Source organism: Plectropomus leopardus, chromosome 9 (genome assembly GCF_026936395.1).
Source record: "Plectropomus leopardus strain MGB_pleo_1.0 chromosome 9, ASM2693639v1, whole genome shotgun sequence".
Classification (NCBI taxonomy): Eukaryota; Metazoa; Chordata; class Actinopteri; order Perciformes; family Serranidae; genus Plectropomus; species Plectropomus leopardus.
Genome location: NC_142184.1, coordinates 31,604,385 through 31,619,050, shown reverse-complemented (window position 1 = coordinate 31,619,050; position 14,666 = coordinate 31,604,385). Strand labels below are relative to the sequence as shown.

General features: G+C 39.7%; 2 protein-coding genes and 1 long non-coding RNA gene across 3 annotated transcripts in view; 2 read left to right on the top strand and 1 right to left on the bottom strand.

Moving 5' to 3' along the window:
• Positions 1–3,901, bottom strand: part of itchb (itchy E3 ubiquitin protein ligase b) — a 32,347-nt gene extending 28,446 nt beyond the window's left edge. The window contains exons 1-2 of the mRNA XM_042491876.2: positions 3,752–3,901; positions 259–350 (exon numbers count right to left, since the gene is read on the bottom strand). Coding sequence (XP_042347810.2) covers positions 259–328 — 70 coding nt within the window. The 5' untranslated portion in view covers positions 329–350; positions 3,752–3,901. The remainder of the gene's footprint in view (positions 1–258; positions 351–3,751) is intronic.
• Positions 3,902–4,020: 119 nt separating this feature from the next.
• Positions 4,021–7,352, top strand: LOC148188772 (uncharacterized). Its single transcript, XR_015777560.1, has 2 exons — positions 4,021–4,258; positions 5,537–7,352. It is a non-coding gene; the product is annotated as an uncharacterized LOC148188772 (long non-coding RNA).
• A 2,205-nt stretch (positions 7,353–9,557) lies between these two features.
• Positions 9,558–13,562, top strand: LOC121964211 (cilia- and flagella-associated protein 337-like). Its single transcript, XM_042514425.2, has one exon. The coding sequence runs from the start codon at positions 9,558–9,560 to the stop codon at positions 13,560–13,562; it is 4,005 nt and encodes a 1,334-aa protein (XP_042370359.2).
• Positions 13,563–14,666: the final 1,104 nt, after the last annotated feature.

Below are 14,666 nucleotides of genomic sequence, written 5' to 3'. Positions count from 1 at the left end.
CAGTTAGCCGTGGCAGCGTGAAAGTGAGCCAGCATGCGCAATAGCAGGACCCTGAAATTAAATCAGCTGAATACAGCTCAGCAATCATCACTAGTATTTTTTTACATCTGGAAAAGGGAAAGGCCTATCATTGGTAATATATTTTAATAGAAACTGCCTATTGTTGAATTTAAAAATGAGATAAAAATTTAAATGCTTGGGAAGCAAAATCTGTAAACTTTTCTTTTAACATGAACCTCGGTTTATTTTAAGACTCACCAATTATTTGTAGCTGTGCCTTCATGGGGTAACCGTTGGTGGTTCCCGACTTGGTGACTCCACTTGCCATGACATAGGGCAGGGATGAAGGCCTGCAGCACAGACAACACATCATTAGGGTGATGACAAATGACTTTCCCACTGCTAAAAATGAGCAGCAAACAGATGAAATCATTTAGATCAAGGTATACTTAGCCCAAAACATGGACTATGGCAATACTCTATTAACAAGTCAAAAACTCATAGCACATCCCTACCTTGAACTTTTTTTCATATAAACAGAATGTATTTTTATGCAGTTTTATACAAACCTTATTTACATACAAAGTTCTACAAAAAATATTTCCATTGTGATTTATTTTTATTAGTTATTAGTTTATTAGTTAGTGAATTAGTCAATAGTCAGTCAGCCACTTGGCACCCTACTATGTGCCAGATTTGGTCCACAAGCCATATATTGTAAGGATCACTGGAGTGTTTTACCAACTTCTGAGTCATAAAATAAAGTCAAACTGTGCCCCCATAATGCTCTATTTCGTTACATACTACAGTAACAACATTGTATTTTTAATGTCAGCTAGCTCATATCCCATGCAGGTCAATTGCACTTACTGTAACTTGCTTTGGACAAAAGCGTCTGCCAAATGAATGTAATGTAATGTAATGTAATGTAATGTAATAACACTCATCCTGAGCCTCAGACTTAATAGATGGGGAGGCTGCATTTATAAATGGTCTTCCTGGAATCAATCCTCAACACTAAAACAGTATTATCAACTGCTTTTGCATTAAATATAGCATTAGGAACAGACTACCTTTAAACTCATAACATATAACAAGTAACATTTAGTCAAACAAGCTTGCAGCTCTGTTAGTTACCTGTCAGATCATCATGTAAAAACACTCAGACATTGCACCGTCATGGAAGGTAATAAAAGGAGACAAAGGTCAAGCCTGCAGTCTCAGCCATATAAACCAGTCTGCACTGCATCTTCACCTCTATGCATCACACTCTCTTCTTTATGCTATCATTTACTTTACTTTACTTTGTGCTGTAAATTTTACTACACATCAATTCCTCATTAAACCCGAGGTTACCACAGGGGGCCAGATCCTATTCAATTTTCTCTCAAAAACTGTCACCGACTTCTGCTTCAATAAGTGAGTTCCTAAATTTTTCTGTCCCTTAGTAACACCCAGTAACAAGGGCCACAAACTAGCTGCTATGGTGTTCTAAGTAAATAATCTCTTAACATTAAAAAGCACTCATTTGTGGCTGCTTTGCTCATTCACTGCTCAATACTGAAGATGAAACTTATGTGGAAGTTTTTGTCTTGTCTGAGACGGACTGTTCCTGGTACTAGTCTAGAAACATTCTTGTAACTGGCAGCTCTGTAAAAGAATCCTTTAGTGGCTGATTTCAGCAACTTATGTTTATGCTTTCATTTTGGATCGCTGAAACGTTTTCACAAAATCCGCTGCAGCTGTAGTGATACCATCAATACAAGAAACACTGACATAGGTAATTGGTTTTGGGAATACTTTTTCCCCAAAAGTAAACACTCTGAAACACCAGCACTAAGTTGCATCACTGACAAACGTGTCCGTCAAAGAGAGAAAGTGGGGAAAGGGATACACCGGCACAGGAGTCAGGTCCTGTGATCTTTACGAGACCCTGGTCCGTGCGTCACTGAATAATAAATGTTCCTCTGTCTATCTCGTCCAGTGTGCACATGGCAGAGCAGAATAAAGTGAGGAGCTCCTGGGTAAACTTTCACATTGGCTCCTGCTTTAGGCTCTGTCAATAATTCATTGCAACTGCTGACTTTGCAGCCTCGCGAGCAGGCCAACTGCGTTTTGTAGATGAGGGTATTCACTGAATATTAAACTCTACAATGGCCTGCCAGTGCCTTGACTTGGATTTTTCTAACCAGCATCATCCATTATGTTTGGTGATTGTGTGAGACATTTTAAATGGAATTTGAGCTCAAATTGTCTTGGCTGTAGAGCTCCGAGTATGCTTTCTTGTAGGATGTTGTGCACTTGAACAGCCCAGTTAATAAAGATCAGCCAAATTTCTAAAAAACATCAAAGCTAAAACTGTGTTCTCATGACAGTTAGCTCATTGGACTGGTTAACTCATAGATAATCTGTTTACACCATGAGTAAGCATACAAAACAATGGTTTGTATCACCAAAACACAACTTCCTGATGACCAGCATTATTATAAGATAAAGAGACAAACAGGTTCTTCTATTATGATGCTTCAAGGAGACAGCTCTAAAGAATTCCATGTCTATTTGATTTTAATCACTATCCATACTTAGAGTGCTAATGAGCTCTGTCATCTTTATTGTTTTTGTCATTTACCACAATAGAATGTCATGAATTACTGAAAACCTAATGCAATAAAAAACTAAGTCTCAGATGAAAAACAACTATTAATTTCCAATAACAGGAGGGCCACAAAGGAAAACAGCAGCCATCCCCCCTTTACAGTCACCAGATGTCGAAACATTTGATACCGCCTGTAAAGAACAACTGTCAGAGGCAGACGAGGACACAAACTTAACCAACCTTGCCAAGCTGCTGACGCCTAATAACTGTGACAATAAAATCTTTGTCTCTTTCCTTCTTCGCCCGTATCTCCCACATAACTACAATTATTCAAGCAGACACAAATGTGCAGTCAGAGCTGCTGCTGTTAAATTTCAATAATTAAGTTGAACAGCTGATTGCTGGACATTTAACTATTGTGCTTAAAATCAGCACAAATATTCTTTAACTGGTTTGCTCAGCTTTATTTTAAAACTAGTTTCAGTTCGCCCCTTAGCAACTTAATACAAAAAATGTAATAACTGCCGAATTAATGAGTGGCTCGTAATAGCAGTATTGGTATCTCCTATTTTGTTTACTATCTAAATATGTTTTTATTAAAGAGTGGAGTAACACAAAACTACCAGATTTTAAATGGAGTTTGGCGTAGTTGCTGTTCTCCATATGAAAACAAGTAGCTAAGGGAAAAAAGCTTCAGACACTTTAATTCCAACTAAATTAGCCACCATTTGCGTTAATTATGACCAGCAGTCACATATTTGTAATAATTTTCCTCTTAATTACCATTTTGGCATGCTACGATAACAACACTTATTATATATTACATAATTTAATCCAACTAGGAGTGGATAACGAGCTAAAGCTAATTCAGTTAGCCGCACAGTGAGGAACACTATGTCCTGGTTAGCGAACTAAACAAAGTACACTGACTGTAAACAGTGGGTATATATACAGTTGCCGTGTGGTCGCAGGAGTTGCTAAGTACATGTTGAATGTCAACTGGTCACCAGATATGACAACCTGCAGCCATCCCAGTCTGGCTAACTGCTAGCCCATTAGCTCGTCTCATCATGGCTGGCTGAAAATCCCAAAGTCCAACGGCTATGAAAAAAACAAATACAGCCAGTGAGAGATGTAGTGTAAGGAATCACCTACCCGGATCCAAAGGGAGGCTTAGAGAGCAAAGTGGCGACGCTGAAGTGAACTCCGAGCCCTCAGTGTGCAGGATGTTTGGGTTTCAGTCGGGGCTTCACTTCAAGGAAGAAGAAACTTCCACCATCTTCGTAGGCACACGTCACGTGACCGAAACAAGGTGGGGCGCACGCTTCCACGACTCTGCGCTGTGATTGGACAAGAGTTGGAGCGGAATGGACCAATGGACGCTCAGTAAACACCATGATGCATTTAGGGGCCTTGTTACAACAATCAAACACAGACCAGGAAAAGAAACATACACAAGGATAAGGCATAGATGATCTAACAAGCAATGTTGTATCAATTACGGAAGCCCTAAGCGGACGTGTTATCTCGAGAAAACGAACTTTGTTTTTTTGTTTTTTGGTTTTTTTTTTACTTTATTGAATGAACGTCAGAAGAAGAAGTGGCGGGTGGATGATGTGAAAGCAGGTGCCGTGCGGTGTTCAGCGCGGACAAATGCGCAAGGTAAGATGATTATTACAGGGACACATCACCCAAATTCATCAGTAATCATAACTAGATTATTATACTGTTGCTCCGGTGCTTTTTGGTACGTGCAGGGGCGAGAACCTGCACGCATTTGTCCGCGCTGAACACCGCACAGCACCTGCTGTCACATCATCCACCCGCCACTTCTTCTTCTGACGTTCATTCAATAAAGTTTAAAAAAACAAACCAAAAAACAAAGTTCGTTTTCTCCAGATAACGACTTAATATCTCGGGAAAATAAAGTTCGTTTTCTCGAGATAACGAGATAATATCTCAGGAAAACAAACTCCGTTTTCTCGAGATAACGAGATAATATCTCGTTATATTGAGAAAACGGCTTGTAAAAAAAAAAAAAAAAGAAACACGTCCGCTTAGGGCTTCCGTAATACATGTCAACTTTAAGATATAATATCTGTGTTGCATATGTCATTTATCCTCCCATTCAAAAAAAGGGGTGTTGTTTGTTTCAAGAACTTTCCTAACCCAGAGTTACATGCATAACAAAAGGACATCCTTTATTAAAAAAAAAAAACTGCATCTACATCTGTGCAAAACAAAGACTGTGGAGGGTCAAAGTAAGAAAAAAAAAGAAATACATACACAAAAAAAGTATAAACAATCTTGCATTAAGGTTTTTCTTAGATGTCGTGGATGTATTTTTGGTTATGTTCAAGTGAACAAAATGCAGCAGTAGCTGGAGCATTTGATATCTAAAGTTTTATAAAATCTAAATAAAAGTGCTCTAATCAGTGAATGTAGAATTTATAATTTATATATAAAATGTACTTTTGCTTATAGATAGATAGATAGATAGATATACTTTATTGATCTCAAAACTGAGAAATTGGGATGTAGCAGTGCCATGCAGTAAGAACAGAGAATAAAGAGCACACATTATTAATAGAATATAAAGGAATATGCTTAAAAAAACCTAAAAAAACCAAGAGACTGTACATATATACATAAATACATGTGTAAAGTGCGGAACAGTATCTGAATAAATAAAAATAAAGTCAGCAGTGTAGAGTGACATGGAGCTAAGACCAGAGTTTAAAGAGCAGACAGAGGTGAGTTATTGTACAGGTGGATGGCTTGTGGCAGGAAAGATTTCCTGTATCTGTCCTTTCGACAGCAAAGCTGAATCAGTCTGTTGGAGAAGGTGCTCCGCTGTCGGTCCACTGCGCGGTGGGGGGGGGTGCTCAGCATTGTTCATGATGGCGAGCAGTTTTTTAAGTGTCCTCCTCTCCACCACAGTCTCCACGGTCTCCAGCCTGAAACCCACCACAGAGCCAGCTTTCTTAATGATTTTATTAAGTCTGTTGGTGTCACTGGCTCTGATGCTGCTTCCCAACAAACAGCAGCGAAGAAGACGGCACTGGAGACAACAGACTGGTAGAAGATCTCCAACATCCTGCTGCACACGTTGAAGGAACGTAGCTTCCTCTGGAAGTAGAGTCTGCTCATCCCCTTCTTATACACAGCGTCAGTGTTAGATTTCCAGTCCAGTCTGTTATTGATCACTACACCCAGATATTTGTAGGCCTCCACCTCCTCCACAGTCTCTCCCCGGATCTGTAAAGGCTGTGAAGACGTCCTCTTCTTCCTGAAGTCGATCACCATCTCTCTGGTCTTGTTAACATTCAGCCTCAGGTGATTATGTTCAGACCACTCCACAAAGTTGTCCACCAGAGACCTGTACTCCCCCTCCTCTCCATCTCTTATACACCCAACAACCACCGAGTCATCAGAAAATTTCTGCAAGTGGCATGACTCGGAGTCATACTAGAAATCAGTGGTGTATAACGTGAAGAGGAAAGGCGAGAGCACAGTCCCCTGCGGAGCTCCTGTATCACTGACCACCACATCAGACACGACACTGCCCAAGCGGACAAACTGTGGCCTGCCTGTCAATTAGTCAGTAATCCAGGAGATCACAGAGCCACTAACACCCATCCCCCGCAGCTTCTCACCCAGCAGCACTGGCTGGATGGTGTTGAAAGCCCTGGAGAACTCAAAGAATGTGATCCTCACAGCGCTTCCTCCACCGTCCAGATGCAAATGAGCTCGTTGCAGCAGGTAGATGATGGCGTCATCGACTCCAACATGGGGCTGATAGGAAAATTGCAGAGGGTCCAACAAAGTCCTCACCTGTGGCCTCAGCTGGGCTAGGACCAGTCTCTCCAGTACCTTCATCATGTGAGACGTGAGAGCCACCGGTCGATGGTCCAACAGGTCTGGTGAAGTCGACTTCTTGGGGACAGGAACAAGGCATGACGTCTTCCACAGCAGCGGGACTCTCTGCTGACTCAGGCTCAGGTTGTAGATGTAGGTCAGCACAGGTGACAGTTGGCTGGCGCAGGTCCTCAGGATCCTGGGGGTGATGCCATCAGGGCCTGGAGCCTTCCACAGGCGGAGTCTTTCCAGCTGTCTCTGAACCTGGCCTGTAGTCACGGTCATGCAGGAGCTGTCATCTATGGTCATATATCAGAATCAGAACCACTTAGCTAATGTATTACTAATGTATTACTATTTGAACATTCACTCTGATGCTGAGCAAAGAGAATAATAGAAGTAGAAATAAGCATTTCAATAATAATTAAGTTAAGCTAATGAAATAATATTATGTTACACATTAAAAAACATAAGATAAAAAAGTGTGCACACGCAAAAATATGAAATAAAAAGATGTATTATGCTTCAGTTTTACACCAATTTGTAAAAAATGTAAAATGTATAATATGTATAATATGCTAAGTACGTAAAGTGTGTAAAAATACATAATTACAAATATATAGGCGGGACATTAAAATGTCCAAACTAGTATATAAAGGTTTAAAAATATAAATGTAATTTATGTAATTCTTGGAACAGCACCCTGCAAAGAGTGAATGATAGCTCCTTTTGTGCAAAACTTAGCATAATACAATTCAAAGTCTTACATCGCACTCATTTTTCCAAGGCAAGACTGGCTGAAATATATCCTACAGATGCAAGTTGTGATAGGTGTCATAACACTGTCTGATTTGTACACTTGACTTATAGGTGAAATAAAATACTTTTTAAACGTTAATGAGTATATGGTTTAGATTTATGGGAGCTGCTGCTGAATACTTCACAAATGAAAACTTTGCAATGTTCTTTAAAGTGTTGAAGAGCAGGAATTTGTGGGGGAGAGGGGCCAGTCACATTTCTACATTTCCACTGAGTTTATCTTTAGGTGCCTGTAGTTTGCTGCTTTGCTCAGCAGAGGGAAGTGTTGGCGTAAATGTTAATGTTGAGCTGGCAGAACTAAGTCTAGCTGGGGAGAGAGAAGTGGCAAGGTACTTTAACTGCATGAAGTGTAGTGTGCCTGCTTCGGATAAATTATTTTTATTCTGGCCATATTAGGATAAAAAATAACACATTATGGAGTATTATTATACAAGCATGCATACACTAAATAAGAATTAATATTATAATTATTATTTTTGTTGAATAATACAATAACAATTTAGTTGGTTAGCGTATTGTACAGGCTACCTGTAATATTGTTGAAACTATATGGGGTGTATTCATTATCAGCATAGGGGGGGCATTCTGGTGCAGTTACTGAGAAAAAATAGAATTAATTTAGAGTTACAGATCAAAATGGGGATTAAAAAGGGATTATGCCCAAGTGTATTTTGGGGTTGAAAACTTTATATGTAAAATTTTACATTATACATTATTCACAGTATTAAATAACTTTTAATAGAAGTTTAACAATAGTCAGTGTTTATGTTAGTGCCTCTAGTTAAAAGTTATGTTGACAGGATCTTGCACTTTTTAAAACATTTGTTAGAAAGATAAGCCTAATTTAAAGGTAATCTGTAACTAATTCATTTGTAGAGTAACCTTGCAGCACTGTTTGCATCAGCTAATATTACATTATGGACCCAATCAGATAGCTAAAATTTATATTGCTAATATTTAAGTAAAGAGGGCTAATTATCGGTTCTAAGTTATATTTTGCAATACATATTAAGTATGTCTCGGGAAAAAAAAACTTCGTTTAGCCGATCTTAAATTCATTTGTAATTATTTAGACAAGGGTGCAGCTATGATGTGCATGTACTTCATGATATAATCACATCTTCCTCACTGCGCCATCTCCTGGTGTTATGCCTGTACAACAACAATGCAACCACCTCATAAGCTGTTTTAAAATACGAAACAAAACAAAAAACGCTTACCACGATTTCAAAGCTGATTAAAAAATATCAGATTTATAAATATCATACTTCAAATTATTCTTGTTTATGTATGGTGAATGTTTTTACTTTATGAGATACGATATACATATAACAGGGGAAAAAATGTTCTGACAAGAAAAAAATACGACGAATTCTGTTTATTATGCCCAGACGAGTAATAAATGGCTCTTTTCGGTCGAGCAACTAAAGTAAGACCGCTAGAGCCATCTCTTTTGCCTTGCTCCGTTAACATGTTGTCAAATTTAATGGAGCCACTTCTCACGGTAATTATCTCCCCTCTTTAGAAGATGATGTATGATTTATTTTAACTCCTAATCAAACACAAACTCATTCGGCGAATATTTTACATAATTCGGTATTGTCCCCATTTTACATAATTCGACATTGTCCCCATTTGGAGTACACAAACAGGATGTTTCAAAGCTGTTTCTCGTCGGCATTAACGTTTACACATTTTATAACGGCTAATTTATTAATTTGGAGTTTTACCGAGTGAAATTTAACAAAAAACTGCAGCGATATCAGGTATATAAAGTACCAGTGTATAATTATGTTAAGGCATTTATTTTGATATAAGACAGATGAATGCAGATGTAGAGACGGTTGTTTTAGCCCAACTTCCCTTCTTCCCTTTCAAAACAAAAGCACAGACAGTGTTATTTAATTTATCCCATTAGTTGCTTACACAACTGCATTTTATTTTGAAACATTTCGGTGAGGTTGAATTCGGCACTTCTGACGTCAGTTTGACGCGTGCCTTACTCCAGGGCGCTACTTTAGAGCGTGTCTCAGTGATGTCACAAAGGACAACACACAAACGTTCTATTTGGTCATGGCCTTGTATTACATCATAAAGGCACATTCTTGGAAGAAGGTAGGAATAGCCTGTCTCAGATTTATTTCTGTAAAGGATTTGTCAGAGCTGCAGCTTTCAAAAGGCAGGCAAGTTTAACTTAACTGTTAGTTAAGTTAGTTTAGTTAGTTATACAGTTAAATAATAATAACACACAGATATAGCAGAAGACCCACCACAGAAATCTATCATGAGTGATATTCAGAAAGATAAACTCTTTAGTGCCGCTAATATCGTAGATATTAAGAGGGCATTTAAGGAGGCTGATGAGGATGGAAGTGGTGGCTTAGATGAGGAAGAATTTTGTGACCTGATGGTCAATTTATGCGGGTCTGTCAGTAAGGCAGAATTAATTTGCCTTCACTGGAAGATTGACGCAAATGGTGATGGAACTGTGGACCTTGGTGAGCTAATGGACTTCCTGCTGTCTAAAAATAAGGCATCAGATAAAATGGACTCGAAGCATATAGCTTTTCCCAAGTCCATCAAAGTAATCCCTTCAGGTCACTATAAAAAAATCATCCGTATTCTATGGCGGCCTTTTGAGGATGACAGTGATCCTGATGAGAATCCTGATGATGAAGTCAGGACTTACCAGAAAGGTCAGTACTTAACTATTAGTTCGGATGGCGTACTTAACTACTGGAGTGACAGCTTTGACTCCAGTGACACAATAACATTTAGAAAAAAAGAAACAACACTTCCTTTCGAACATAATAAGAAGTCAAAAGTAACTGACATGGTTTACATAAAAGAACTCCAACAGCTGGCTGTTTCAACTACTGACAGAGAACTAAAATTTTATAACTCAAATGAAATAAGTCAATTGTTCTCTGTCAGTCACTCTTTGATTGTTGAGGACAACATTGTCACGACCTTAAACTACTGGTCAGATGACACGAAAGGAATGTTTTCCTTTGGTGATGACAAAGGATTCCTCTATGTATTCGTTTGTCACAACATAAGAAACACTGAACGGATAAGTCTCTTCTGCAGTGATGCATTTGAGAAAATCTCTCTTAAGAATTATCCAGTTTTGTATGCTTCAAAACTTTTAAAAAGACCGCCTAGGCCCGACTTTTGGTGTGCAAAAGTCCACATCTTTGGTGATACATGCAGTCAGATCCAATACTTTCCAAAACTTAACCTTTATGCTGTCTGCAGTGGTTCATCTAAGACCATGGTCCTTGCTGCTTTGCCCGATCCACACACAGCTAAACTGAATGTATTTGAGAGTGAGAAAGGTAAAGATTTCTTCACTTGCGTTGAATACTGCCAGGCGGAAGATAAACTGGTGACAGGTGGTACAGATGGCCTACTGCGAGTATGGTTTCCTCACAAAACCAAGCCTTGCAATGTATTGAAAGGACATGAGAAACCTGTCACCAACATCATGTTCAATCATGACAAAAAAATCTTGATCTCTTTATCTGAGGACAACAACGTTCGTGTGTGGACTCAGAATGGTTGGCTGTGTAGGCAAAGCTTCTATGTTGAAGGTATGGGACGGGGCCGTATTTCTAGTGTGTGTTACAATTCACACAACAATGAGTTAATTCTGGCAAACACAAATATAGGAAAATATCTTGGAAGAGGAACGGATGTTTTTAGAGATTCGTTAACGTCCCATGATGCGCCCTTGTGCTCTGTTCTCTATCACAGCATTTTCAAGCAGGTCGTTTCAGTTTGCCAAAATGGTGTCGTGACAGTTTCAGATATCTTAACAGGACAGGCTGTCATGCAGTTCAAAGTCACTCCTGCTAAGAGTGTGGGGCACACTGCCATTGCATTTGATGAACTGCAGCGTAAACTTATCACAGTTTCCCAGGATGGAATACTGAGAATGTGGAACTTTAATAATGGTACAGAGCTTGATGTGATTCCTGTTACCCTGCCAAGGGAGGTAACAGGAATTGTCTGTGTAAAAGATAGGGTGTTTGTGTCAGGTAGGAACTCCAGGTACATTTTTAACCTGGATATAAAGGATTATGACCACAAGATTTGGCAACATGATAATTTGGAGGACATTTCTTCAATGGATTTCCATGAGAACCTCCTTTTTACTGTTTCAAGCAGTGGGAACACTGTAATTTGGAATATTGAGACAGCTGATGTTTGCTACTCTTTCAAAGAGAGCCAAAGTCCAAGAATATTCTGGGCAGACAAAAAACATCAAGGCTTAACAATGAGGCTGTCCAAAAATAATTTAAACAGAGAGATGAGAGATAGTGAGAGACATTCTCAAAAATGTCTGACTGGGGACATGATTGCTATAAATAGACCTTGTATGCTAGCCCTGAAGACCAGGGAGGTCACTCCCAGCACAGCCACACTGCTAACTTCTGCAGATGGCTACATAAGTGCCTGGTCTGTTAAAAGTAAGGGAGGTTTGATAGCAAAGTTCCGGGCAGTGACTGATGAAGGTTCAGTCATTACCGCCATGTCCACCGATGTAAATGAAAAGATATTACTGACCGGTGATAGTACCGGAAGGATTTGTCTTTGGGACATTAAGGGATTTGGGTTTAAAGAGACGAGCCAAGGGCCATTTAATAATATAAATGGGTGGTTCATGTCATTGTGTCCACCTCCTCTGCTGGCCTCCTGGCAATCCCACCTGACAAGGGTGGTGAGTATTCAGTGTGATCCCACTTGTGAAAACATTATTACTGCAGGGTTGGACTGCAATGTCCAGCTGTGGACAAACAGAGGCCGCTGCATAGGTGTTTTTGGTAAAGACGAGTGGGATGCTACACAACTCTGCTCTGGGGAGAATGCTGACCAGGAGGAGGCAGGAATCACAGGCACAAAAGAGACAAGACATTTTAAAGGCAATAAGACAATTAAGCACCACAGTCTAAAGGGAAATGCTGACTCAAAACCTCTAATGGCTATACTAAATTCCTCAATAACACACTATAAAGACCTCTGTACTGAAATTCAAGAGTTTACAGCACCTGAGGTCTCTTCTGATAAGGTCCACCTGAGGTCTAAAAATGCACCAATCATCTCTGATGAGAAGCAGCAATCTGCTGGTGCATTCAAGAAAGGGCCCAAAGAACCTTCAGTCAGGAGCAAAATCCTGAAGACTTTATCAAAGCGCATACAATTCCCAACCCCAGTCAATACAGTGCAGCTCAATGCCAGTGAGAGGCAATTTGAGCCACACCCACCTCAGACCCCGCTGATCAGAGGTGGCATTGATACCCCTCCAGGCAATCTGGGGTCTGAGCAAACACCAGGGCATGTACGCTTTCCCTCCATCCGTGATAGGGTTATGCGAACACATGGTGAGAGTAAATTTAAGCCACACCCGCCTCAGACCTCATTCATTGGAGATGGCACAGACCGTACACAAGGCTTGCCAATGACAGCATCTTCAAACTCGAGTCTGAGTAGGCCCACATATGGTCATGAGGTCAAGATTCAGCAAAAAGAACCTTTAAAAGACTTTGTCCTGACACCATGTCCACCAAACACTTTAGGCAATCAGCGGTCTGCGCAAACACCAAAGCATGTGAACTTGCCCCCTGTCAATACTTGGGATCGGCTAACACATACTGAAAGTCAGTTGAAGCCACAACCGCCTCAAACCTTGCTCGCTGGAAGTGGCATAGACTGTACACAAAGCTCACCAATATCGTCATTTTTAAAGTTGAACCAGACTAGGTCCAAATATGAACGTGAGCTCAAGATTCAGAAAAGAGCAGCGTTAAAAGACTTTGTCCTCACACCATGTCAGTCAAACGCTTTAGGTAGTCTGGGGTCTGGGCAACCACCAGAGCATGTACGCTTGCCCCCTATCCATGATAAGGTGCAGCTGATACATAGTGAAAGTAAGTTTAAGCCACAACCGCCTCAGACCCCACTCATTAGAGGGGGCACAGACCGTAGACAAAGCTCACCGACAAGAGCATCTTTAAAGCTGAACCAGATTAGGTCCAAATACGGTCGTGAGCTCAAGCTTCAACAGAGTGAAGCATTGAAAGACTTCGTCCTCACACCATGTCCACCAAATGCAAAGTCAGCTTTAAAGACGTCGTCACACATGCGCCAACAAGCTAGTACAGTCAAGTGTGAGTCTGAACGCACGATAAAACAAGTACGCTTTCCACCCATCTCTGAAAAGGTCCAGCTCACCACAGCCCACACTAATGCTTTAAAAAGCTCACCACGATTCAGCAGCAGAAGATGAAAATGTTGCTAATTTGTTTGGGGTTTACTGCAGGTGTCTGCACTAATGCTGCAAAGAGCTCATCATAATTTAGCAGTTGAAGATTTTGTCAATTTTTGACAAAAACAATTTTTGTCTGGGTTTTCTCCGGGTGCTCCGGTTTCCTCCCAGAAATATTTAAAAACAAAAAAAAATACGCCCTAAATACTAACAATTTGTAATTTCTGTGCCCCCCACCTCCCCACCCCCACCCCCCAAAATAAATAAATAATAAAATAAAAATAAATAAATAAATTTATAAATAAATAAATAATACTTATATATTTGTTGTGTTGTAATAAATTATATGGCTTTATTACTAGCTTGTAATCCAGATATAAGGAACATCATTCAAAACAATAAGAAAAAGTCAGCGTTTATCTTTTTTTGGTATCTTGCTATACTTCCACAAGTATTTGAATTGTCTGTGTAAAAAAAGAATGAGCGATATTGAGGGTTGGAATGTCATTGATCTTCAGTGGTAACCAACTTCTTATATCAGGCTAAAATCTTTTAAAAAACACAGGGCATAAAAAAATAAAAAGTGTTTTATTCTCATTACAGATGGTACAGGGGTCGTCTTCAATCCAAAACCTTTTCTTAAGGAACACAGCAGTTGGATAAATCTAGATAGACCTTAAAATGAGTTTCTCTTTTTGGGGAACAGGGCTCTTGATAAATTTGGAATGTACTTTATCCATAATAGATAAGGTTATTGACTGAGTCTGTGTGAACCCCTCTGAAATAATCATGAAACACCCTAGATTTCTGCATTAGCATCTCATGTGCACTGCTGCTAGGCTGTGATGCGCTCTTTTATATGACTGTGTTGGAGAGCATGCACAACCCATCAGTTGTTCAGGCAGCCATCTATCAATGAAAGAAAATAACTGAGATTTGCGTCCTTAGGAAAAAATGAAGACCGTTTAAAATGAACGCAAACGGATTCCAATTTTCCAGTGGTTACTTTCCCCCAAAATATTTAACATCTAATTTTAAGGCATAAATCTGTATATATATTAAAGATGTGAAACTTGACTAATGTTAGTGGTGTCCTCTCATGTGCAAACAAAACATGAAGTTAAA

Excerpts from the sequence above, each read along its gene's own strand:
- LOC121964211 (XM_042514425.2), top strand. The coding sequence starts at position 9,558 with ATGAGTGATATTCAGAAAGATAAACTCTTTAGTGCCGCTAATATCGTA.